Source organism: Micrasema longulum, unplaced genomic scaffold (assembly GCF_059751315.1).
Source record: "Micrasema longulum isolate JH-2025_06_02 unplaced genomic scaffold, ASM5975131v1 h1tg000138l, whole genome shotgun sequence".
Classification (NCBI taxonomy): Eukaryota; Metazoa; Arthropoda; class Insecta; order Trichoptera; family Brachycentridae; genus Micrasema; species Micrasema longulum.
Window position 1 is genome coordinate 457,649 of NW_028277344.1, and position 27,828 is coordinate 485,476.

The following is a 27,828-nucleotide window of genomic DNA, read 5'->3' on the forward strand; positions in this document are numbered from 1 at the left end:
GAATACACATTGAAATATTATTCACTCCGTCTATAGACGATTATTTGAATGGAGGTATAATTAATGACTTATAATTTTCCTGTAAAATTTGCAAAATGTTAAAAGTAAATAGCCTGTCTAGCGTCGATATAGATATAATGTGTGTATGTACTCTTGACCTGTATGTTTTTTTATATGTTTTTTTTTGTGAACTGTTTTGTAAACAAATAGTTGAAAAAAAAATAGTAATAGCAATGGTGAGTGTAATTTATGGAAAAAGGATTCTTAACCAGTTTTAATACCAATTTTCTTTAGAATTTTAAATAAATTATTCAACAATATAAATATTTATTAATTGAAAACAAATATATTATATCTACAAAAAAGTGTTTTGAAATACAATGATCTCTAAGATAAATCATATATAATCTTTAAATAGTAAATGGTAAATTTTTCTTTAAATAGTACTTTGATTTTCTTTTCTTGCATTATCTCTTTTAGAATGTTTTAATCTTTTTGTGTGAAATCCAATAATATCTTTTGTAGAATCATATTCCAATATAGATGCTCCATTGATGCTTTTCTTTAATTTAGGATACATTTTATTGAAAGAAATAATACCAGGACTGAAAATTCTCGGTGTAACTTGAAAAACATTTTTCATTTCTGCTTTGATTTCGTTGTGTGGTATAGTTGAAGTAGAAGATGCTCTTAGTATACTCGCCGTATCCCTTTCCCATGAAGTTGGCTCTATGTAACACCTTTTATTGCCAACTGATTTATTTTGTTTTGGATCATGCCAATAGGTTTTCTCAACTTTTTCATTTTGTTTTGTATTCTTGGTGAGACTTTTGAATGAGTCTTTTAATTGTAAAGGTGGTTCGTCTTCAACTTTACAGCTTAAAGGTGATGTCTTATTTTTAACATTTTGATTTCTTTTAGTTTTGCTTTTAGATTTTCGTTTCCCTTTTCCTGATTTTACTAAAAGACCTGATTTAACAATAGTTAAAGCATCTTGAACGGTTGCCGTTTCAACAAATTCTTTCTCTTCTAAATCTTGTAAGCTTTCTTTACTTTCTTCGGTATTGTTTTCCGTGCTTTCGCCTTGCGGTTTAAGCCAAGCCATTAGATCTGTTATTACTGGGCCGGTATATCCTTCCGGTACAGGGTCAGATTCTTGCGATGTGTCGTGTTTGCTTTTTTGCGGGTAAATTGGAGTGAGATCTCTTTCAAATTTAGGTTTTTCAATTTTTTTCTTTTTAAATATTCTCTTTCCGCTGATAGACAATGTTAATCCTAAGTAGGCGGGTGCTTTTGGAATAACCTGTTTATAAACTAGTTCAAACATTCCCGTTTCAGCCTCGGGGTCAGTCTTGGTATCAACTACAACTGAAAAAAATATGCATTGTTACATTATACTGTATGTTCTGTTAATACAAAATATTTCACATTGAATATAAAACCTTTGATGATATCCTCTAAGCATTGAGGGCACAGCCGAGCTGTGACACTGGTAGTTGGAGCTAAATCAGGACTGGAATTAATCTCTATTAACCAGGGTGTGAAGTCTTCTGTAAGCATGAAGTCTGCCCCGTACAACTCAAAGCTGTTTTGCCTTCTATCCATTGTGTCCTGGCAAGCAAGCATTGAGCCAATAAGACATTCTCTCATTCCAGGATATATCTTTTCTTCCCACATATCAGCTTTGCCTATTTGTCTAAAAAATAAACTATTTTTAAAATTGAAATGTAAATAAAGAAGCTCAGTGGTTTTTTTATATTTTTTATTTGTTAATAAAATATTAAACTAAGCCAAAAAAATATTCTTTATATCGTATTATCAGCACTATGATTTTTTTAAGTTTTGTGATTTTTAAATTACTCCGCCTGTGACGTCTTAAATTCTCTATGGTGAGTTGTCCTGATTGGCAGGTCGGCTTTCCGGTAACCGAAAATGTATCACAACAATCTATCATTGATTGATTTTGGAGAATTAGTGACGTCCAAAGTAGTTCATTTTTATTATTTTTTCATTAATTTTTGAGAAGCTTCTCCATATAAATGAATGCTCTAATTTTTACTGCGCGTAAGCAAAAAATTTTCATACCAAATTTCCCATTGCATAAAACTTTCTTTTTGAAAAGAGATAACATCCCCTTTTTTGGCTATGGACTTTAAGACATTTTAATTTTAAAAATTATAAATTTTATTTGTTTGAAATTTATTTGAATTTTAACATATAGGTATAAGAATCTTAACAATATGTTGATTGGACACATAGAACCTTTAAAGTAACATACTGTACACATTTCCAGTTTCATATCAGTGTCTTACAATAGTAACTTGTAATACAACTTGTGTCTCAAGACTTTGGTAAGACACAACTTTTAAAGCAAGTTATTTTTTATAGACATTTATTTTTATTATATGTATTTTTTGTTTACAAAATATAATAAGTATACTATATAAAAAGTAATTTTAGGTTTGTATATTTCTGCTCAATGAGTTTTTCTCGGTTACAATGCCGTGTGTCATTCGTAGACTTATCCTACATTTCGGATAGCATTACAACTTCCATCATCATAATTTGTGTAGATACATGTGTAACATTATGTACTTATAACATTACAAATAATATCGACCCCGATGATGGACACTGTAATGCGATACGAAACTTCAGAAAAGAGTATGATCGACACATGTAATAACTAATTGTGCATCTGAACGGCCGTGAAAATCTAAGAAATTTAGTCACATATTTATATTTCATTTCTTTCCGTGTGACTAATGGTATTTTGAAGATTATTTAATATTCTTGGATTTTAAATAACTTACAATAGGTTGTATCAGATGACTAGAAAGCCTCAAGAATTTTATTTAAAGTAAATTAATGCAAGATTTTAAATGAAGAATTGTCATTTTTAATTATAGGGCTCTAATTAACAGTGTTAATCAGTATCCTGTGCAGCAATAGTTATGGAAAGATGAAAAAGAATGGAAATAATTATATACGGGGGTAATTCCAAAAAAAAGGTCGCTTGTTTTTTGAAAACAGAGAAACTGTTAGTACGGTTGTTGGCCACACTGTTGTCAGCGGCGCTTCCTCCACTTCCAAATAATAATGCTTCTCTCGGATGCTCAGTCTTGTCTTGGCAAACATTCAAAATAGAGCTCCCGTTGAACGCTACCGCCAAGTGCGAAAATCGTGCAGTTATTCAACTTTTAAACACAAAAGGTATTAAACTGGTTGAAATTCATTGCCAATTGATGGAAGTGTAAGGACAGTCGTGCATGGATGTCAAGGACATCCAATTGTACTGAAATTCACGATGAAGAAAGGAGCGGTAGACCTTCAATTTCCGATGAAAAAGTCGCAAAGGTCAAGAAAATCATGCGTTGAGATCAAAGGATTACTCTGAATGCTCTCTGCATTTTGGTTCCTGAAGTATCCCGAAGTATCATCCACAGAATTTTAACAGAAAAGTTGCAATATCGGAAGGTGCGTATAAGATGGGTACCACGACAACTCCCGCCCACATGTCGCCCGTCAAACCGTATATACGTCATTATACACCCACCGCATAGTCCGGAATTGGCACCGAGCGACTACCACCTGTTCTCTAAGTTGAAGAAACATTTATCTGGACGGCGGTTCTGCTCCAACGACGAGTTGAAATATGAGATTCAATGCTTCCTGAAGGATATGACGGTGAGCTGGTATGTCATGGGCAGTATAAAACTAACTGCCACAGCGTCTACAAAAATGCATCAACTGAAATATTGAGTATGTAGAAAAATAAAGCATTCTTCAACCTTTCAAATAATTTAACTATTATAGAAAATAAATGCTTTTTTGTACATCAATAAATACAGGAGACCTTACTTTTGGAATTGCCCTCGTAGAACGCGATAAACTGAATTTTAGAGCAGTGAAAGACTTTTTGAATTAGTTTTATTGTTGTGCATATAAAATTTATAAGTGCGTAAGGAGAGTTGGGACATATCTTATTTGAATCGCTATTTATTTTATTATTAAATACTTAAATGAACCCATACCTTAAATATGTTTTGAATGTATGACAGTCCCACATATTTTCATCTGGCAATGCTTTATCTCTCTCTATGTTGTTTTTGTATCTTGATTGCACGGCATTATTGGTCAGATGGACTGACTCATGGTAATTGTTTAGATTAAATAATTGCGAACTAAACCTCAGATAGCTGTCTCTATAACGTTACAAGAAAATAATATATAATATTATATAGAAAGACAGCCAGTATCTATACTAATTTAATCTCATAAGAGGTTAGATTATGCCGACAATTATATAAAAGTGTGTGCTTACTTATACATCCAAATAGTGAGTGGTTGAGAACCCGTTATTAGAAACCACTGTCGGATATCAAATTTGGTGTTGTAAATAACCAAAGGATTTTCTGCAAAATTATATATGATTTAAAATTACATAATTGAGTATTAAATAAATGTATACACATTCCTTATGTTCAATAATAATATTTTAGAACTTTGTTTACGTTTACACTACTGGTTTATTAATGTATTTACGGTTCCATGAACCTTTTACATAATTACAATAAAACCAGTGAAAAAAATACAACAAAAAATAATATAATATTAAAAAAAAAAAAAATATCTAGAAAAGTGTATAATGGTAAACAGTATTTATACATAAAAAAGAAATATTACATCTGTAACTAATATAAATATTTACCGTTATAAAAAAAGGTAAATAAAAGAAAATGGCAGTTTTTAAAAAAGAGGAAGAGAAGAAAAAAAAGAAAGTGATTTAAAAGGAAAGTTAAAAAGTTTACTTCATGGTTTATATAAATATAAATATTCAAAAATAATAAATTCAAAAAATAATTATGCACACAAGAGTAAAGAGTTAAAAGAAAAGTGAAGAACTAATCATTATTTAAATTTTTAATTGTTAATTCTTTTTCAAAACACAGGACTTGATCATCAGCGGCTTGGTATAAAATAAATCTAAATCGTCACTGTATTGATTTGCAAGTCGCTGTATGCAAATAATCGCTGAATTCAATGAATAATTAGTACCATGATGATGACTGTAAAACAAAAAATTAAGTCTTGTTGGTCTATGTGGAATACGAAAGTCTATTAAAGTTAACAGTTTGGGGGCAATCTATTTTATTATTTAATAATTTATAAATAAACAAGAGGTCATTTATTGTCAGTTATTGCTTGACAGTAATGGTAAATTTAAAGCAGTCATCAGGGATTTATAATTTATTTCTGACACAGGTAGACCTAATTTAAATTAAATAAATCTTAAAAACTTTATCTGTACTCGTTCAAGATCATATGAGTTGCAGTAATAAACAGGACTCCAAACTGCAGGTGCATACTCTAGCTGTGATCTTAAAATAGAACAAAATAAAACTACAATTCTTTCAATATTTTGAAAATGCTGAGTGTTACGAATGACAAAACCTAACATTTGCATAGCCTTATTGGATATTATTTTCTATATATTTTCATAGTGATGTGAGAAATTTAACTTAGTATCAAAAGTAACACCTAGGTCTTTAATATAATGGACTTGTTCAATGGCTACATTATTAATAAAATATTTTGACACAACAGGTTTTCTGGATCGATTATAGGAGCATTTTTTAACATTTAAAAACAGTTTATTGAGTTCGCACCTTTCAGTTAGCTTGTCTATATTTTTTTGCAGTATGTTAACATCATTTAAGTCTTTGATAATTCTAAAAAGTTTTGAGTCATCAGCATAAAAAACGTAATTGACACCATGGAAAAAAGACGATAAACGATAGTGGCCCTAAGTGAGATCCTTGTGGTATACCCAATGTTAAAGTAAATTCATATGATGAACAACCATTTAATTTTACAAAAAGTTTACGATTACATAAATAACTGTTCAAACAATTCAAAAATTTTCCTTCAGAGATTTTAATTTAGCAGATAACATTTTATGATTAACTATGTCAAAAGCTTTGTAAGCTTTTTTTAAAGCTTTTGTGTCATTGTACTGCTCTGCTTTTGGAATATTTATCTGACTTGTAAGACAAGAAATAACTGATTCATGTTAATCAATTAATCTCACTAAGTATGTTGAGTGAGAAGGGATCTTGTCACATTAAATTATTCATTATATTCATTATTTATAATATTGGTTTTGTTTTTTTCTCGAAATGATTTAAAATAACATCAATGAGCATTTAATACTGTTAAGTGAACTTTCTTTTTTAAAAGTATTTTTAGTTTCTCATTTAGTTTATACGGGATGCAGCAGTATAATTTGCTAATCTAATAAGAAGGGTTAATAAAACAGAAGATAATATTATAGTTATCATTTAAATTATTTTTTCTCATTATTCTACAACATTGAATATTTATGATAATTGTTTTAAAAATTGTATCTGGTAAGTGGGGCCCTCCTTTGATGCTACTAATTAATTCTGACGGTCAACCCTTTCCAGCTTAGTGATGGGTATGCTGGTTATTGCTTGGTGAATATTGTCCTTTAGTTGGTCCTTGGATGATCGATATACATGATGGAATTGAGATACTCCTATAAAAAGAAGTCGCAAAGGGTGAAATCCGGTGGGCACACCAGCCTCTGAAGATTACCCCTCAAAGAGATCAGGCACCAGCAGAAGTGTTCCCTCAAAATCCTCATTACAGTTCGCGCCATGTATGCCATGGCTCCATACTGCTGAAACCATACATTCCCAACATCCATTTTGTCAAGATTTTGCAGAAAAAAATCTTGAATCATGTTCACATAGCGATCACAATTAACTGTAACCCATCTAACAATCAGTTGCCGGCCAAGAATACAGCAATATTGAAGTGAGTGCGGAATGAAAATGTAAGCCTTGACGGCAAATGCACACTGTTCCTTCTTCCAACGTATTCTCAGTACTAAAGTGGAAGGGAAAAGGACTTCTCAAATCACCCATTTGAATGAAACCATCCGCACTCGCTAGCAGCCAAACCTCGCTTCCTGGGGCCCAACTCAAATCAGCAAGTTATGCTGCCAGTATAGTTTTATTTTGACAAAATATGCTTATATAATTTTATTTTTTGTTATTTCTCATTTAGTTCAAAATATATACAGCAGACGCTCTCTTAACCGGCCTTGATGGGACCGACCTAGGATAAAAAAGCCGGTTAAAGAGAAGGTGGTGAAAAACACATTAAAAAAAAAACACTTTCGCAAGGAAAAAAAAAATACAATTTTTTGAAAACACTAAGAAAACAGAACTTTTATTCTGTATTAGGAACTCACACATTAAAATTTTACAATTCACAAACTGTAAAAAATATGTACAGGAAAAAGCCACACATCACTCCAAAAGAGGCATTCCTAGAAGAGGGCATTTAAAGCGGCGGGGCGGTTAAAGCGGCGCCGGTTAAGAGAGCATCTACTGTGTATATAAAATCCACCATAAAAATAAATATACTGCATTGTTTTATTCATCTCCTGAATAATTTTTTAAATGTTACTTAACATAAATTATCAGTGCAATGATGATTAAACCACATTTATTGCCAACACTACCATCACGACATTTCATCGTAGGGGTAGGCAGAGAGGATAGACCGCCACACATATCCATCCTGGCATACAATCCTAGCTTATTCCACATTCATACATTTTGATACATTTTGTCATACATGCCCTTCGGTTCTATCTATTTTTGACATGACCAGATTTAATATTTTGGTTTATCTGATCATGTCACATCTTTCTTGGTCATCCTCATCCCACGTTACCGTTCATTGAAAAATACTTCAATGAAAAAATTATGTTCCTTCCTCTATGGTAATATGGACTTAGGTAGGTAAAAATCCTGAACCAATGGATCAATAAAATCAATAAAAATAACTGTTTAATACTATTAAGTTCACAAATACTGTAAATGAAATTATATTTATGTGTATGCAAATGGAAAATTTTATACCACAAACCTATATATTTTTGAACAACAAATCTAGATTTATTTGCTTGAGGCATGTTTGCAGTAGCAACTATGTCTTTGATATTATTCATCAGTTGAATTCCTCTTCCACGACACTTGTTGCCAGGTTTTACAATCCAGATATTCATCACTCCATCCAAATCCATTTGTGGACAATGTTTTTTTAATGCTCTTAGCAGCCTTGTAGCCCTCTGGTCATAATCACTTAAACCATGTGTAAAACATTTTGAAATACACAAATACAAATTTGATTACATTTGCACAATATCGATTTTTTTTACCTGAATGATATGTTTTGGTCATTATGGAATCTGTCATTTTCGTGAATTACCAGATAATGATGCGTTAAGAAATGGTCCCATTCATACTCCCAGACATGTGTGGTTGAATCTTCAAAATCATCTATATCTCTGTGAGAAAGAAATGCTAAGTATTCGGTAAGACGAATAAGGGCAAATTCAATTGCTGTCAATGGAATTTTTCCTGTGGGTATGACGATTCCTTCTTCTCCTTCCAGGGCATAAGTATTTACAACCCATTTCAGTAGGCCCATGCAAGCTGTTAACCGAAAATCATCTATAAATTCTTCCATCTGTTCATGAGCATAAATATTATAACATCTTGGGAAGCAGGTAAACGACACACCAGGCTCGGTAAACCAATGCATTTGGTTGATCAACGTACACAATCCCTCTTTTGAAGTAAATGAAGCTCTGCAGAATCTGAAATAAAATATTTGACTTTATTTTACTATAAATACGCCCAGTGGGCATTTACAAAAACTAGATACATTATATGAGAGAGAAAAAAGACAATATTACACACTAATGAATACATATAATAAAGTTTTAAGATTGAGCAAAGATTTTAAATGTTAAATAATGTGCACAAGACCTTTACAATGCTTATTTTTGACAAATTAAAATAATATTTGATTGCTTACACTAACTTTGCGATTTTTACCATATCAATTAGTTTTTGTTTATTTTTGGGTAGGAATATTTTTTTAAACTGTTAATCTGGTTCAGCAACTTTAAAATGTGAATCAAATTTTAAATGTAAATTATTATTAAAGCCGGTAGGTAACATCTTAAATTACACCCACATTAATCTTTAAAATACAAAACCAGTGGTGAATAATTATTTTTTATCTATACAATACATATTGTCAACAAAAAAATGTAAATGCTGTAAGGACAAGGTGTTAACTGTTAGAAAATTTAAAAACATATGTGTTTCCCTACAAATCATCCTTGTAAGGATGGGTTGCCTTAACATTAAAAAAAAAATGTGTTTCCCTTTTTTTATATATGTAATTTGAAAAACTAATTTCCGTTTTGCAATATTATTTGCTATTAAAACATTAAAAATTTCTTAGATTTTTGAAAATGTTTAGATAAACAATAGGTTTGAATCAATATATTAACAAAAGTAAGAAATATTGTTTATTTTCAAGTTTTTTCCTCTTTTAAACTTTGAGCATTTAAAATTTCCACCAGCGATAATATAAGAGATTTATTATTATGATATAAGAGATTTATTATTATGAATAAAATTAGATAGGTTACTCAGCCTATGTTGGGGCCATCACAGTACTCTCACTTCAGAGTAATAATAAGCCACTCCCTAATAGAGTCACCCATACGGACAAAACCGTTATGTGATTATCAATCATAAAGTTAGCTACAATACAACAGTCATAGGTACTCAGGTCGAGAATTGCAAGCGCAAACCGGTACCGTCCGTTAGACGTTCGTTGTTTAACCATAAACCAAACCAAAAATTTGGAATGCTATTGTTCTATGCAATAGAATGAAAGGGCATCTCTATAAGCTGGAGTGAATTATTACTCTGAGACTCACACAAATGTCTAGCTTGTATACAGAGTGTTACGTTTCTTTTCAAATTATATTTGATTCAATTATTATTATTATTTTAAAAAAAACGTATTTTTTGTCCAACTTGCAGTATAGCGGTTAGCACGTTTAGCTGGCGTGCATGAGGTTAACATGAAATGATTATCCAGAGTAATTTTTCACTGAAATGTTTCATGCTAAAGCTCGGGTTTCCTAGGAGAGCGGTGCCCGTATTTTAACGGCCGTAGTGAACGGTGATGCAGTGAACAGCCGTCGTAACGTCGACTAGAGAGTGGTTTCCTAGGGAAACGGTGTTAAATGGTGTTGATAACACCGTTTTCCTAGGAAACCACACTCTAGTCACCGTTACGACGGCTGTCCACTGCATCACCGTTCACTACGGCCGTTAAAATACGGGCACCGCTGTCCTAGGAAACCCTAGCTTAACCCTTAACTATTATCTATTAGTCAAAATGGCCCATACACAACTCATTTTTACGAACCATGCTGTCAAACTATGAGATATCGGTCTTATATTTTTGAAATTCCCAGTATATGCTGATACGTCAAACTGGATGGATTTATTGTACTGTTTTATAGTTTCTGTAATAATTAATGTTTATGGTCATATTTGACCCATATATAGTATCCATGTACTAAAGTGTCAGGGTCATTTTGAGCCATGTATAATATTTTATTTTATTTTTATTTAGGAAAAAGAACAGCTATTTACAAATATTTTTTAAAATGACTAACTTATTTTAAGACTTATATTATATTTATGTATAAAAGTGGAACAAGACTAAAACAATATTTTTATTATCATAATTATATACTGAGTGATAAGAATGAACGAAAGCACTCAAAAATTCAAACAAATGCGCGATGATGCCAAAATGTAAATATATATGCATAAAAAAAAATAATTAAGGTAATAACATTAAGATTTAATTATTTTTTTGTCTTTTTTATACAAGTTTCAAATTTGTGATATATTTTTAATGCGTTCACTAAAATACTTAATATATTTTTACCGCAACTCGGCACTGTAATTTACCCAGATTTATCCGAATTCACTGGAATTACCACCGCAGCATAACCGATCACTATTTTTGTTTTAAATATGTCATTGTATCTCAGTAAACAAAATTAAAAAAAAAAAACATTAAAAATATGTATTCTATAATAAATTAAAATAACAATCTTTGCCTGCGTTAGGAAGACTTAAAAATTATTCTTGGAAGTAAAGCCCGTTTTACATAAGGGTAAAAAAGATGGATTTATATTTATTGTATTCTAATTATTTTTTTAACATACATATTTATTTATTCTATGCCAGGCAAAGCAATATTCAGACGAATCTTCACTTGATTTCCTTTTGCAGGATTTTCATCTGAGAATAGCCCCTGACTTCATTTGTAATAAATACAAAATAATATAATAAATGTCAATCTGCCTCAATTTTACCGTGCCATATGGATTTGGAGGGAATGGAAATAGGTCTACATGTTTAATGAAAACACACTGTTGTACCCTTCGGAAACCTATACATAAATGACTAATACAAACATCTAACCATGTGTGCGTTGACCTCAACTAAAGTTGAGTTACCATACATTCATGTTTAGGCAGTCTGTAAAAAAATAATAGGACATAGTAAATAATATAAGAACTATAACTGATTTTTATGCTCGCCACACAACATTTTCTGATTAGTTATGACAAGCTGATAATATAGTCGCTGCTAATGACAGGTCATAAGCACTGTAAATACCTAGACTTCTGAAGGCTGCTTATCTCCGTAAAGATGTGTTTTTATTATTCATGTATTTATTACAATAAAACACAACAGAAGATATTGAATTAAAATAAAAGTGATAAAATTATGATGACCTAATAGTCATGTAAAAAAAATGATTAAATTAAAATAAATCATAATCAACAATGTTTTGAGTATGTCCAAATGTTAGTTATTGAGATCTAATTTTTTTTTAAAAAATAAGAGTTGCAGTATTATTTACTTTGCTTATAATGTACAAGGTTTATATTTCACAATTGGATTTTGTTTCCTGGCTGTTTAGGGTGACCGGGTTAACAGTGAATCAGTGGTACACAGTGAACCACTTTACCTACAGACAAAACTATTCATTTATTTATTTATTAACGGACATTGTCCATGTATACAATTTATAAGGTTTAAATATTACAATAAAAGAATAGTTTAAAACATTTTTTAAAAAAGAAAGAAGCATTGACAAACATAAGGGACATCGAGACAAGATCTGGACTATTTATTTAGTGCTCGTTTAAATCGTATTCATGTATTGTATTCATGTATTGTAGCTGAAAATTTGTACTTTACACCACATCAAGCACAAAAAAGTTTTAAATCAGTCTGCTCTTGTCAGTGTTGTCGAATTATTGTGTCCCCTGCGAGTTATTAAAATTCATCTGTCGCCAACTTTTATTCACGTAAGTATTTTTGGATTATTTTTCCCGCAGTGGATATGTTAGATTTTTTATTTCAATCCAATTATGTTATATCATTATTTGGCCATGGATGAGGGCCTTTAAAATGTTAATTACAGCTTTTATTTTTTTTTTGTGTCTCTGTGAAAACAAAATGACACTATGGTACACAACGAATCGGAACATAATGGTACACAGTGAACCGGTTCACTGTGTACTATGTTTTTTTACAGCTAATTTCTTTCTTACAGAATGCCTCGAATGAAGAAAGACTGTAAAATTGGAACGCATTCGGCTGCAGATATGTCGAGGGCGCTGAGTTTAGTAAAAGAAGAGACAAGCATTCGTAAAGCTGCAGATGCCGCCAAAATACCATATCCAACTTTGCGCCACTACTAAATGAAAACCAAAGCTTTGGTTGATCCTGTGAGACTTGTCCCAAACTACAAAGTAAGGAAAATTTTCAACGAAGAACAAGAAACAACGAGTTGAAATTTCTAAAGAAAATTTCAACCCCATTCAAACTCAAGCTGATAATTCGCTTGTCCCAGGATCGTATTGATTTGCTCTCACTTGATGAGCCGAATGTAAGCTCTTCGTTCTCTTTATTTGACAATCTGGGTTTTGTGTAGCAAATTCAGCCTCACTTTCAAAATCATCAGACCCCGATGACAATCAACAAGTATCATGTTCAGTTGCAGGCTCTTTTATATCTCCGAAGCAGTTTAATCAAAGCAGACCCAAGAAAAACAAAGAAAAAGCAAAAGAAGCTTGGTCGTGGCCTCATTGCTACTGAGACTTCTAAAAAAATTGAAATAGAAGTTCAAAGTTCAACGACAAAGAAAATAAAAGAAGTGAAAATTCAAAAAGTTTTCGTGCAGGTTTTAATATCCAGCACAGACAATGAAACAGAGGGTTCTATATAAGACTCAGAAAGTGATTTTGATTGGATGGAGGAAAACGACGATGAATATCCTGACTTGACTAATAAAATGCTTGTCAACCGACCATTACCCAAACCTCCTGGTGCAGTGCAATATTATGTCGGTAATGTGCAAGAATTTAGAAATGAGTTGTTGGAATATTCCATTAGTTTTTTGCGATTAAAAGCTGGAATTCAAGGATTATTTTGTTTTCCTGATGTGCCGAATGTATCTTATATAAAAGAACAAGATATTAAATGTGTTCTGCCAAAACCAACTGTATCTGGCAGCACCCTAAGACTCCAATCATATATTATGATTTTGCTTGAAACTTTACACTGAATATCCGTTAATTTGTGTCCTGATAACCCGATCAAGATTTTATGTATTTCATGATTACGTCATTGTTTTAATTAGGTATAAACATCACTATCAATACTGAATTTTATATTCCTTAAACTAGTTTTAGAAAAAGGTGGGATTTAAACTAAATTTTTTTCCTATTTTATAGTAAAAGTCAATACCCGAGTGCTTAAGTGTTTTTTTAATACAATGTTTTATAAACTTTACTATTTGTCTAATTGAATAAAATTAAATGATGTTTTTCACATGTTTTATATTATTTAAAAATATCAATGCTCATCATTTTCTATGAATTACATACTATGATTAAGTTGTTGGCCAATATGGTTCACTGTTCACCATGGGCTTGGTTCACTGTGTACCATACCAGTACTCAGTGAACCAAAAGACCTTTTTTGGAAAAATAGTACTTAACATTTTAATCCTCTAAAGTATTGAAGTAAATATAATGCAAAAAGCAACTTTAGTAAACACTCAGCATTTTAATTAAAATTTGAGGTAACTGCGATCTTTATTGCAGACACAGTGTGATACAGAAAAAAGGGTGGTTCGCAGTCAACATGTTGACCCGGTCACCCTACATCTAAGAAGTGTTGGGAAAGGGGGGGAATTTTGGCTGTGAATCTTTATGGGAATTTCTTCAAATTTGCCTAATGAATTAAAAACCACAGAAAACTCATCAAAAAAAGTCGGACTATTGATAGACATCAGTAGGCTTTCCGTTTCGATCTAAATTGATTGCAACAGAGAGAGAGAGAAAAAAATAAGATGGAAATATAAAAGTCTCGGCATTTACATGGCTTACAACCTATAATTATCGGCTGGTTTGCATTGGCCACTTAAACCAGCCAATGACAGATCATAAGTCCTAAAATAATAATGTTAGTAATTTATATGAAGTTTATTATTTATACCGTGTTCAGGCGGAATGAAGAATATTAAATAGAACCGGAATCTTGGACAAATATTTTTGACTCGATGCGATTGCCAGGGGGTTGGTTTTAATCTAATTTACTAAAAAAAAAAAAAATCGAGTGGAGATTAGTCCGCCTCGTAGTAGTAGTTAGCCTCGGTCTACCGTGCTTCCTTGGGTTTCAATTCATGTCAAAGTCGACATTTAAAAAAATGAAGGTGGGTTTACACTTTTTATATTTTTATTTAGTAATCTTTATTTAGCATAAAAAAATAGAAATAGAAAATAGAACAATTAAGGTTCTAACTTGCTAAAAAAGAGTCAGCCTCTTGTGTTTGTATACATACACGCAATATTTTTGGCGCCTGAAGCGTAAAACTGATCGACACAGCTGTATTTGGTGAGTTAATGCGGTGCCCTGTGCGCCACGAGACTAGGAAAATGTTATTGAATATTTGTAACAAATACCGAATGCAAATAATATTGCTTTAAAAAAAGGTACTAAATAATACGAGCACTTGGGTAGTTGAAATTTAGATTTGGAAACACCCTATATTGCAGAGAGTACAATCTAATAAATTATATACCTATCTTAATATTGTGATCGGCTATTCAAATTATTGATTCCCAAGCCGTGACAATGCCAAAATTAGCGGAAGTTGAAATATCTACTTATACTATGATATTATTAGGTACATTCAACTGACGTAGGTAGGTAGATAGGGAAGGGGGGGGCATAACGGGACTAACGGGAAAACCAACAATAAAATTATGTTAAACACACTTTTTATAATTATAATTAATTACCCTTCTGTTACATATTAAGTTAAAATTTGGCATATTCTTAGTATAAATTAAATAACTTAAAAATGTATTTTTTTACGCAACCCCAAGAAAACCCTATAATGCCCCGGAGTAGTGGCAGTATTGGGTGCATGCTTAGTATTGCTTTTATGCGTACAATTTCAATCACTTCGATATTTTGCCTGAGTTACATGACCAACCAAAAGCACGTAAAAAAACACATAATTGCAGAGCTAAGCAACGTCGTAGGTTCATAAGCGCCCCTGGCAAGATTAAAATTTTATGCCCTCTAAGACTTATTTTCTAGAAAGAGAAAGAGAAAAAGAAAAAAAGACTGTAGGCCTGCAAAATGCGCCCCCCCGAGGGTTGCGCCCCGGCAGCCGCCCGACTGGCTACGACGCTGGAGCCAGGCTAAAAAATCGGATAAACTGTTTGAACTATGTCAGAAACGACTCACTGGTCATCTATTCGACATTCTGCTGTGAATAGATGACTATCATCATAGATTCCAGCTGCATTACTGCATATCTCGAGGGTGATAGTCGGTTATCATTTTGCTGAAGACAGCGAACCTACCTGTTTTCTTGATTTCTTTAGGTTTTAGAAACTCTTGATATTCCAATTTAGTCTCAATTGAATATTCTGTTTAGCAGTTTATACCTAATTTACCACTTTCCCGAGCAAATATTAAAATTTATCTACTAAAACTTTGTTTGAACCCATCCGCCCGAGCTTGAGCTGCCGATGTCGCTTCTGGCTTGCGAATGGATAAAGCTGAGTACCGCTTTAGAAATCATTTGCCCCAATCTATGTCTGCCATTTGTTTATCAGAGTTAACATTGTGTTTTTTACCATTTTTTACAGCTAGTTGATATGCTATCTTTCGTAGGACAAGGGAAGTTAATCCGAAAAATCGTTTTTATTTTAACGTCCTTAAGGTATCCAGCTCTTATTCTTCCATTTTAGAGAACACGGGCTTAAAATAACGTACGGCTGATCCAATAAAAACCTCACCCTTCTTTATTTTGTTTACGTGACGCTTCAATGTGGTCTGTGGTACTCAGTACGATTGTAATACTTTTCTGAACCTTGCTGTTTTGCTTAAAACTACATCAACGGCCTCTTTTACGATTTCTCCAGACCTGTCACCTCTCGTAGATTTTTTATTAAATATCCATACGATGTAAATACGTAAAACAGATAGGTACAAAAGCTTTACTAATAAAATGTGTTAAGTGTACGAGGAATAATGGGGTAACCCATTATGCCCCGTACCCGTGTCTTGCGCCTCCATGTCTACTAATGCACAATTTTTTTTGTACAAAACAAAAAATATGATCCATTGATTTTTACTAAAAATGTTCAATATAAATTATCACAAAAAATATCAAAATAACTGGTGTAATGGTTACTTTTAATATATTTTTTTGTATTCACAGAAAATCAGATGAAACACAGGATAAAAAGATTTTTTTTTAAAGCCGCGTTCACTTCCTCCTCTCGCTTTTGTACTGAGCGCTGAACGTCGATCTAAAATTAACTTGGAGTGCCTGTGCAACACATAGCTAACATCTCTAGTTTTATGTATTTGTGGATTTTCCGTTATGCCCCGGGTCCTCGTTATGCCTCCCCTTATCCTATATTGTGCTTGGCTCGCTTACGAGCCCTCGAAGTTTTTTAATAATATTATGTATAAGATAAAAGCATCAGGTATGACGTATGACATATGGGTATTTTGAAATAATGATCCATGTAGGTTCCAATACATTTTGGATAAGTACCTACATATTAGCGTTTTTATAGTTGCAATGAGGAACTTTAGCCCTACGGGAAATTGGATACAAAAAATGTTTTCTTGCGCGGTAAAAATTAGAGCATTCAATTTTACGGCAAAATTTCTTGAAAATATACGAAAAACATAATAAAAAATGTTTTAATAAAAACGCACTACTTTGAATGACGTCACTGGTTAATATGAACTATCCAATGATATGAGAGCTTTGAAGGATATCCGGTTTGGTCACCGTAAACGAACCAATCGGAAGAACTGTCAGAGAACAACCTCTGACGTCACACGCGGAGTTATTTCAGAAATAAAACACTTTAAAAATTCATAGCGCTGATAATACGATGCATAAAAATAAATAAAAAAATAATGAATTGGCTCAGTTTAATATTCTTTTAACAAATAAAAAAGAAAAAAAAGACTCTGAATTTCCTCATTTCTTGTTACTTCGAGCCTAGCAGGCAATTTCATAAAAACTTAAAATTAATTTCCCAGGTTAGCATTTCACCTTTTGCATACTGCAAAGACTATAAATTCCGAAAACTAATCATTGGCGTGTTTTTCGGCATGTTGATAGAAAAAAACTACCTTCTACTACCATTCCGCCATTTACCATATGGGTGAGCAGGGAGGATGGACCGCCAAACACGTCTATCCTGGCATACATTCCTAGCTTCTTCCACATCCATACATCTTGCATACATGCCCTTCGGTTGCGTCTACTTTTGACAAGACCAGACTTGAGATTTTGGTTTATCTGATCATGCCACGTTTTTCTTGGTTGTTCTCATCCTACGTTACCATTCATTCTTAAGTTACGTGTACACCTGTTTAACCATTTATTCATCATCCATTCGTTCTACATGACTAAACCATCTTAGTGATATTTTCTTTATCTTATCAATTATATAGAAGAAACACAAAATATAATTCGTAAGTAATCATGTTCTCATTATTATATCATTTGAAACAAATCAGAAATAAAAAATATTGAAATACCTATCGGCTATTTACGTTTTCATATTATGTTTATATATTATCTAAGTCAATTATAATAAATAAATAAGTTTTGAACTACCTGCTTATAAGAACATCTGATTTTACCAAAAGCCAGTCTGTTTTGTCTCGTTTCGTGGTCCATAAAAAGTCAACGGGTTGGTTTTCGAGTAGTTTGTGCATAATTAACTTTTCGCATTTTAATTTTGTTAATTTATCCGCTTCACTTAATATCTTTTGATTCTGATCCTGTGTCGGGAGGTCGTTTGTTAATATATTTAGGTTATTGGAGTAAGCTTTTGAATTATCAAACTTCTGTATCCACCCCCGAGCTACCAACGCTCGTCGTATTGCGGAAAATCCTCCACCTTTGATCAAGAATATTCTTTTTTCTTTGATTGCTGATTCAGACATCTTTTTTAGTTCTTTCCATCGTTCTTTGCTGACAAGGGATCGGTATAATTGGAGACTTTCCGACGAAGGACTATTGCCTTGAAATACCAATAAATTTATTTGTACATATACAAAAAACGGGTGGAAAAAAAATCAAGAATATGGAAACACCACATACATGAAGATTCATATCTTATGATTTTACGAATAAACTAATTATTCAAGTAGCACAAACACATTAAATTAGTTAAGAAATACATTATCTTATACTTTAAAATACAACTTGAAAATTTGGTGATAAAACTGTCATATCATTTTAAAAACAAATTTTGATTAATTATTCGCATTCGAAACAAATCATGTTCCATTAACCTGGACTGTTTTTTCCGGCTGGAAAAGCGTGAGCGCTGTGAGGCCTAGATGCCTTTTTCTGTTTTTCTTCTCCGAAATTTAGATTTGGTATAACTTCCTCCATTTCCATAACGACAGACATAAATGCAGCGGACCGATCGCTGCCTAAATTTTAACTCATAAAATAAAAAATGGACACATGACAAACCAAAATTCGCGCGTTTTTATTTGAAACTAAAACCGTTACAGAAACGTCATCGCTACGCGGGGTTCAACATCGTACTGATAGTTTTTGCACCAAAAATCCTTTAAGTAAGTGCAATAACCCAGTTTTAATTCAGGCTACATAATGAAAGTATTTCCCAACTTCCGCACGAAGGTTTAGTGCATTTCCCCACCTGGTACAGGTCTGACGTCACAAACCTTGGACCACTGGGAATATAACATAAACCACCCGCTCGCGCCCCCGCCATGCCATAGGAATCCGTTGTTAACCCTTTGATCCCTGAACATAGATTTTGTAGAGTTTTTGACATTTTACATTTTGAATTTTGTTATTTACAGTTTGAAAACACTAACGTATAGTTCTTCTTTTAAACTCACATATATAAAACATCATCATCATCATTCCTTTTCCGCACCTAATGGTGCATGGGGCACTGCATTAGTACACCAATCACAGGGTATCTTGATCATTTTTGTTACATAAGGGTAAGATGATCAGTCTTACGCTTCAGGTACCAGTCCAGGGACTATGAAATATTCTAGTGTGAAAACTCACTTTACAATAACTATTTCAGATCAACCATGACGGGAATCGAACAAGAGACCTCTTGCATGGCAGGCTAACGCGCTGACCATTACACCACCAGGCTGATACAAATTTGTACAGTCAAGGAATTACAATATAAAAAAGTGGTATTTTTTTCAATCCGATTGTTTAAAAAAAAGAAAAACCAACATTATAATCAAACAACAAAAAGATTGAAAAAATGGAACTTACTTGATTTCGTAATTTATTAATTTATTCGATTTTAATTTAATAAATTGTAGCTTTTACATAAAATATAAATAGAAATATATAATTACAATACTCGAGCCAATAAAAAAATCCACAGTAAATCTAATAATACATAAAATATTAGAAAATATAAAGTTTATATTTGAAGCACTAACTTTGTGGTTATTCATTATAATAAAATAAATAAAACAACTTTGTTTTTAACCACTATGGTTAAAAACAAAGTATTTTGGTTAAAAATAAAGTATAAACATGTATTTATATTGAAAAGGGTATAGGAGAGAGCTTGGTAAGAGGTTTCATAATAATAAAAAAATATAAAACATATTGAATTTTGTAAAGGAGTAAATTTTACACAACTAAACGGGTGACATTTCTAAGCAAAACTGATCCCTAGGAGTCATTTTTTGGAGTAAATGACTTCAAAATAGCTGAAAATTCTCAAAAACATTCAAATATGTACCGTCAGTGATTAGTTCCATCAAATTCATTCTCATAAATCAGTTGTTTTGCACCAGGACACACTTGTTCCGTTAGGGAGCAAAGAGTTAATCTACATACTCACATAAATATTATTTTATATTGAACTACTATTTATTACGCATTTATTTATTTATTTCCGGAACAATAACAGGTTATTTACCGGTATAACTTACATGGACACACACAAAACAAAATATAACTAGGCCAGTATTTTTTTATATTTTTTATACATTAAACCGCGCATAGGGCTTTTATAATACAAATTTGCTTATATACTACATAATTAAGTTTATAATCAATAAAAGGTAGCAGTTATACAAAGGTTTACAAAGTAAAATAATAAAAACATGTTTAAAATATACTATGGAAGTTATTTAAAAGTACGCAATTTACTTTTTACAAAGTTTAATTTCATATCTAAAAGAATAAAACCGAAAATTAAGAAATAAGAGGTTATTTCATCAATTAGGTAGCAAAAGAGTCACTAATTCTTTACAACTTGGCAACTTCCATGGTGTATGTAAGAACTTAATGGCTTAAAGAGATGAAAAAACATGGACTTAGGCATGGAAAGTTCTGGGTTCGATTTATGGTGATAACACAAAAACTAGATGTTACTTTCCTCAAGCCTGAGTTTACTGTGCTTTTAAAAAAAAAATATTCACCACTGTAATGTGGCCTCATGACCTGTTTTGGTGCAAAAAACAAATGAAACTGTTTACAACATGCGAGGTAAAAGAACCATAAGAAGAAGAAAAAAACAATTAAATATATATATATCCAGCACAAATATTGAAAAAAAAGAAATTACAAAACACGAGCAAAATGGAAGCGAAAGTTACCCAGGTAAAATAAGAAAACCTAATTGCTTAAAAATTAACACAAAGTACGAAATTTATATCTGGAATTATAAAATAGATGGTAATTGATAAACCATTTATATACTATTTTTCCACCTTATTTTGAGTACGTCAAAATGTTTGTAGATAATAACTGGGTCCCTTAGAAGTTTTCCTCAAAATTGATAGATGGGTTGCGGTCCCTCAGCAGTGTCGCGGACTCGCGGATCAGAGGTCTCCGAGCTTCGAGTTCCGCTCCGCTACAACTTCATTAAAATTATAAATATTTTTATAAATCATAACAACGTAATAATGAGCACAGTAAATATATACTATAGTAAAAACATGCCAATACTTCCACGTTCTATTCTTAAAAATGTACTCCATCTCTGTTGTAATATTCATCCGTGTCACAACACATTTTGCTATTAAGTCTGAGAAAGTTGACATAATTAGAATAACATTTTTTAGATTAAAAAATTCAAACACATAAATGAGCACATATTATTTTATTAGCCAATCGGTTAAAAATGACACTCATCCTAATTAATTGAAAAATTGGGTTGTGAAAATGCTTTAGTAAAAACATGTAAATCATACTTGAAAACTCAAAAGTATATAATTTACATAATTTTTACTAATAAATTGTAATAAAGATAATGGTATTATTATTGAAAACTCGTATATTTGCTACTCTAGAATATTTTATTGTGCAATAAAAAATCTGCCTAAATGTAAACATGTGAAAAAAAAATACAGCTACATTTTTTCAATACATATGAATCATATAAACAGCATAAATACCAAATCAATCAATCAATATTGATATCTCGATAATTACAAAAATCACATTGATAGGGACGAGGTTGTTAATCTTTTTAAAGTTCGAGATTAGCGAAAATTGACGAATTTGCTTTCCTTTCATAATTTTATTTGCTTTTTATATGTCTTGATATTTTTATGTTTTTTCATTATTATTATATTTTTTTTTCACATAAGCATTCTTCTAAACATTTTTTTTAAATTCCCGCCAAACTGCAAAAGCAGTTTTTTTGCAGGGATTTCTCTCTTTAAACATTTTGGTAACACAATATAATTATGTTTACATAAAATATAAAAAAATCTTAAATATATCAATAAAATAAAAGTTTTTAAAAAAAAATACAAGTAAATCAAGTCTTATCTCTTTATCTAGTAATCACTCTTATTTGGCATATTATTTATTACACTCATTTTTTACTGTAGTGTGAGTTTCTAGAAACCATATTCCATTTTTCATTTCCATTATGTTTTTCCTTTCTTCTATTGATTTCAATGATACTGTTATTTTATATATTTGATTTAATATGAATTTAAATTAGTATAATTTATCTATATTTAAATCTGGTTATTTTTTTATATTGTCTTCTTTAGAATTTTATTATTTATACCTTGTATTTTTGGATTGTTATTCTATTGCTTCACATATCATCATAATTTAGTTAAATTAATTTTGCTATGTATTTTTATTGTTGATTATTATGGCTTGACAAGGCACAGCCTAAAAAGCTTTATTAAGTTCATTAATATTGTATAATTTTGAATGAATGAATGAATAAATATAGGTATTAGGTTTACCTTTACCCATATTAATTATAAACTAATCGCGGACGAATTGTTTAAGCGCCTCAAAAGAAAGTTTATAGCCAAGAAAATAATTGTGATTGTAATTTGAATGAAAAAATCGCCTAGAAAAAAGTTTGAAAAAATAATTTGGGGGAAAAAAAATAACCAACGCTACCTCTAAATTTTATTATGAATCTTCTAAATATTCGATTTGATTTATTTATCCATTCATCAATAATTAGGCTATGCTATTACTGAAGGCCATTGCTTTATGAAATTGTGAAAATCTTGATTATTTGTTTTATCCACTCATTTGTACCTCTAATTGTGTCTTATTTTTAGTATATTCATGAGTGTTTTAAGAACGAATAAATTATAGGTAAATTACAGGTTTTTTTCTTGAAAAAAAGTGTAACGCAAACAAAAAATATTTCAAATTAAGTACTTGTAAAAATATATGTTGAAATAATTTATGGGGTAAATATTTTTATATACTGGCAAGACTGATATTTTCTCTACCTTGACTTGCAACACTCAAAGTGACATCAAAGCAAAATGGCGGTAGTAGTTCTCCGTGTAGAGCGGTGTCGTGCTATATTAATGTTTTCGACTAATTTCGGCCATTAATTGAGAAGTTTACACATGATAAAAATAGGACAATATTTATGATGAAAATAGTTGTTTTTATATATTTTCTCTCAAAGTGTTTTAGTTAGTTTTCTCGATAATATGTGTGCCTATCCCACCTGAGGAATGTTAGTAATTTTCAGTGATTTGTGAATTTGTCAGGTGTTTTCTTATGTGTTAATTTTTATGTTTATTTTGTGTTGAACCCGATATGTTCAGTTTTGTTTTTAATCGGGGTTCTAATTAGTGCAGTTTATTTTTGTGCTCTATAAACAACTACATGTTCGACTGGGTTGTTTTGATAAACTGTGTTTATTAAATTTGCGGAGGTCGGGTGCCCTGGTCACAATCGGCCGGAGTTATGGCCTTTAATGAGGTTGGTATTCAAATTTTATAAATAAATGTAACATCAATGTATAAGGCCATAATGTATTATTAAAATTCCAAATTAAAGTTCCTTCTTTTGACGTTTCGCGTATTACCGATGCAATCAAATGTCATTTGTCACTTACCACGAAATGAATACAGCAGAACAGAAATGTAATTTATAAGGTTTATAAGTTTACGGTTTTTTATATCTTATGGTTCATTACTATTGCTACTGGTCTATATTTGGATTGTGTAACAAACGAGTTTTTTGTACCTACGCACAAAAAACTCAGTACGTCGCGAGTACCTCTACATTTTTATTTGGAAACGTGTAACAAAATACATAATCGGTTGTTCAAATAGTATTTATCTCCGTTATGCAAAGTTTTTGTGCGAATATGTTGTGTACAAAGTATAATGCAAGGTTTCTTTAAATGTAATATTTTTTCACGAAGTACCTTATTAGAGAATCGAACACAATAATAAATTCTTTGGACACAACCACGTGACAGTTCAGATGCATTCAAATCGTTCTAAAACATATATTATAATAACTAATACCCATCTTGTTATTTTTACGTTCTTCTAATCCTGTAACGAAATCTCTCCTCTGATTTCAGTGAATTTACGTGGAAATAACCCTATTTAAGTCAACTGTCAGATGATTGCTTTCCCGTTTCTTGGAAGTTAACATTTAAATAATATAAATATGTACGTACAACGTACGCCCCTCGACACGTACGTCTCCCGATATTTTTTTTAATCGTCTGAAACCAACGTCTTTGTAATAGATGTAAATACTAAGAAAATACGATTATTTCAAACTCGGCAAGTAATTATCTCCAAGGAAAAAAATAATATTTTCTAGATTGTTTGATAGCCTCCTACTGAGATCTAAATACCTACACTAGAAAAGAAATAAACATTATTAACTGAAAAAAATAACACCCACGCTTTTAGTTTTACTTTATTGAATTGTATTTATGACCAAATCCAACAAATACTTAAAGATGGACATGTCAAAAGTCGGAATAATCGGCGCGCGTGCATGAGAAGATGTATGAATGTAGAGGAAGCGAGATATGTATGCAAAGATAGAGTGTTGTGGCGTTCTATCCTCTCTGCCTACCCTAACGGGGAAACGGCGTGATGGTTTGTTTGTTTGTATTGTATTTTTTAAATGTTTTTGTGCCATGCATTTCGCCTTATGGGTAGCCTACATTATCAAATTGTTATCAACGTTAGTAAAGTGTTTCGTGATATTTTAATACTCAGTGCTAATATACTTGTGTATTATTGAAATCGAGAATCGTTTTTTCAAAACACGATATTTTATCGATATTGATCCTTAGTTTCAATAATTTATAATTGGTGCTAATAAAACATAAAAGAAAATTATGAACTATATATAAATTAAACATTAGATTACCAGGCCTAGTTGTAAAGTGTAATTTCTTTGAAAAATGTTCACGCGATTTAAGGAGAATCACAAAAAACCCTCTCCTGAAAAATTACGTTTTATGGCAAGCGATTGTCGTCATGTCGTGTTATGAAAAAACGGCCCTCAATTGCGATTTTTTTTTACTTTCATTCCATCTTAACTAGAGTATCGAAGCTCTAAACATTCCAGTTCACAATAAGTACTACTTTTAGTATAATCGAAGATAGTATTTAGTATTAATAACTCATAAATCCAAATTTTATCATGTCATCCTAACCGTCTCCAATTAACGAAATGCTTAACTTTCGGGGTATCCGAATCAGTGATAAATCTTCGAATCAGTGTTAAACTTAAATCTGATGGTACATTTTTATCTCCATTTGTATTTCCTTAACGATCTGTATACAACCAATAAACTAACGTTGTAAAAAATCACAATTATGATCTATATTTTATTTAAAATTCTGTAAATGCAGGTGAATACTGAATAATGGTGTTACTAAGGGGCTATGTATAGCGTGTGAGCTCGCCAATATATGACAGTAAAAAATTTATTGTCTTTGAATTTCCTAGAGTTTTAACCATCGAAAAAAAAGAAGATTGCAAATAAAATCAACAGACAATGGAAATTTGATGTGTATTATTTTTATAGATTGTTTATAACAGAAAAATACATAGAGAAATATGCATTTTTATTTTTTGTAATAAAAACAGTCTAGTAAATTCGAATAAATAAAAATACGCTTTATATTAACAATATTAATTAAAATGCAAAAATAACATTGAATACTTGAAAAATAAATATTACTGAGTGTTACAAACATAATTTAAAAAACGGATAGCGATTAAAAGTAAAAACTATATTTAGTTTAATTCTTATAGCGATAAATACATAAACATTATAAAACAGGAGTTATACAAATACAAAAATAATATTGTAACTAGGTGGCTACCTACACGGTTAAATTTCGAAACACCACGCAATTTCTTATCTCGGCTACGCTATGTAAAATGAAAAAAAAAAAATTAAATTAATAATTTCATCACGTCATGAAGTCGCCCCTGGGTAGCGCCTGCTAACGTCAATCAACAAAAACATCCTCGTTTTAATCACAATATTTCGGCTACGCCATGAATCTCTTTTTTAAATAATTTCTCACGCCACAAAGTCGCCCCTGGGTAGCGCCTGCTAACGTCAATCAACAAAAACATCCTCGTTTTTATAACAGTATTTCGGCTACGCCATGAATTTCTTATAAAAAATGTCAAAACGTCACAAAGCCACTCTCTGAGTGTCGCTACTGACATCATTTACAAAACATAATTATTTGTGCTTTTTTCAGGTACGCAACATTTTTTTTAAATACACCTACCTAACCGATAAAATACTATTAGTAATTAAACCAAGGTGTGCTTTAAAGTTCCGTATGGCCAAATAATATTATTTATTATTAGAATATTATTGACATGTAGTTCAAGCATTGCTGCATTCACGTTGCTTTACTTCTGAGAGCTCAACTGCTATGTTTTTCTATGGTTATGTTAATGTCATCTGTCATGTATTGGCGAGCTCACAGGCTATACTTACGCCTTACTAAGTTTAATGAGGAAGTTCAGTAATTTAAAAAAAAGTTTGTTTATTGACTATTAAACTAAGTCAAAAAAAATATTTTTTATTTTTTATATATCGTATTATCAGTGCTACGATTTTTTAAAGTTTTGTATTTCTGAGATAACTCCGCGTGTAACGTCAGAGGTTCATTATTCTCATTCAGTTCTTCCCATTGGTCCAGAAGTGACAAGCAGACCGGAAATCTTCCATAGCTCTCAGATGATAGGTTGATTCACATGAACCAGTGACGTCATTCAAAGTAGTGCGTTTTTATTAAAATATTTTTTTTTTTTAATCCGTACATTTTCAAGAAACTTTGCCCTACAATTTAATGTTCTTATTTTTACCCCGCGCAAGAAAACATTTTTTGGATCCAATTTCCCGTAGGGCTGAAGTTCCTCATTGAAAAAAAACATTTTTGCTCTAACCATGTGCAAATCTCCATTACCTACTTATGCGTAAAGGGCCGTTTACATGTGGACAGTTGTCGAGTCCTGGAACAAACAATATTACATTATTCACGTGTAAACGGCTTTTAAAACGAACAATAAATACCTACTTTTTCTCAAATATAATCGTGATGTTTCTAAGAATAAAGGACCGAACCTCGGGATTACCGACTTTCTAGTTGAAGACCTCAGATACAGAAAGTTTTTGAGAAGGGAATATGAAAATCTAGGCATATTTACAAGGGTTTATGATAGGCCATCGGGTAGTTTAAGTGATTACGTCTTGTATATGTTGCCGCCAAATAGTTAAATCAGCCACTCATTTGGGTGGCTAGGCTATTCATTTAATGCCGCCATTCAGTTTAATGGCTACGCCGTTCGTTGAATGAATTAAGATACCTAAAAAATAGTTTGTTTACTTAACTTATCACGTTAAGTTGAGGATTGAGCTAAGTAAAAAAATATATTATTTTACTTAACCCGACCTATCTTAACTTATCGTTACTTCACAGAACTAAAAAAATATTATTGTTGTTTTAAAATTAAATGGGCTAA

The 27,828-nt window shown here is 31.6% G+C and overlaps 2 protein-coding genes across 6 annotated transcripts in view; one reads left to right on the plus strand and one right to left on the minus strand.

Moving 5' to 3' along the window:
- Positions 1-360: 360 nt before the first annotated feature.
- On the minus strand, positions 361-19,085 carry LOC148284240 (tubulin glycylase 3A-like). Of its 4 annotated transcripts, none has more exons than XM_088242424.1 (8): positions 18,849-19,085; positions 18,166-18,574; positions 8,255-8,695; positions 7,963-8,177; positions 4,325-4,415; positions 4,035-4,205; positions 1,443-1,696; positions 361-1,368 (listed from the first exon to the last, which is right to left on the minus strand). In XM_088242424.1, the coding sequence occupies exons 1-8, from the start codon at positions 18,967-18,969 to the stop codon at positions 437-439; spliced, it is 2,634 nt and encodes an 877-aa protein (XP_088098550.1). In that variant the 5' UTR covers positions 18,970-19,085; the 3' UTR covers positions 361-436. The 4 variants fall into 4 exon arrangements, with proteins under 4 accessions (XP_088098550.1, XP_088098551.1, XP_088098552.1 ...); XM_088242425.1 differs by lacking the exon at positions 18,849-19,085 and adding an exon at positions 18,655-18,784; XM_088242426.1 differs by lacking the exons at positions 18,166-18,574; positions 18,849-19,085 and having other exon boundaries at positions 7,963-8,164; positions 8,255-8,391.
- A 4,207-nt stretch (positions 19,086-23,292) lies between these two features.
- GckIII (Germinal centre kinase III) overlaps positions 23,293-27,828 on the plus strand; it is a 205,204-nt gene continuing 200,668 nt past the window's right edge. Inside the window, exon 1 of one of the 2 annotated variants that reach the window (XM_088242444.1) lies at positions 23,293-23,782. In XM_088242444.1, coding sequence (XP_088098570.1) covers positions 23,774-23,782 — 9 coding nt within the window. In that variant the 5' untranslated portion in view covers positions 23,293-23,773. The remainder of the gene's footprint in view (positions 23,783-27,828) is intronic. The other variant, XM_088242443.1, reaches the window with a different exon arrangement.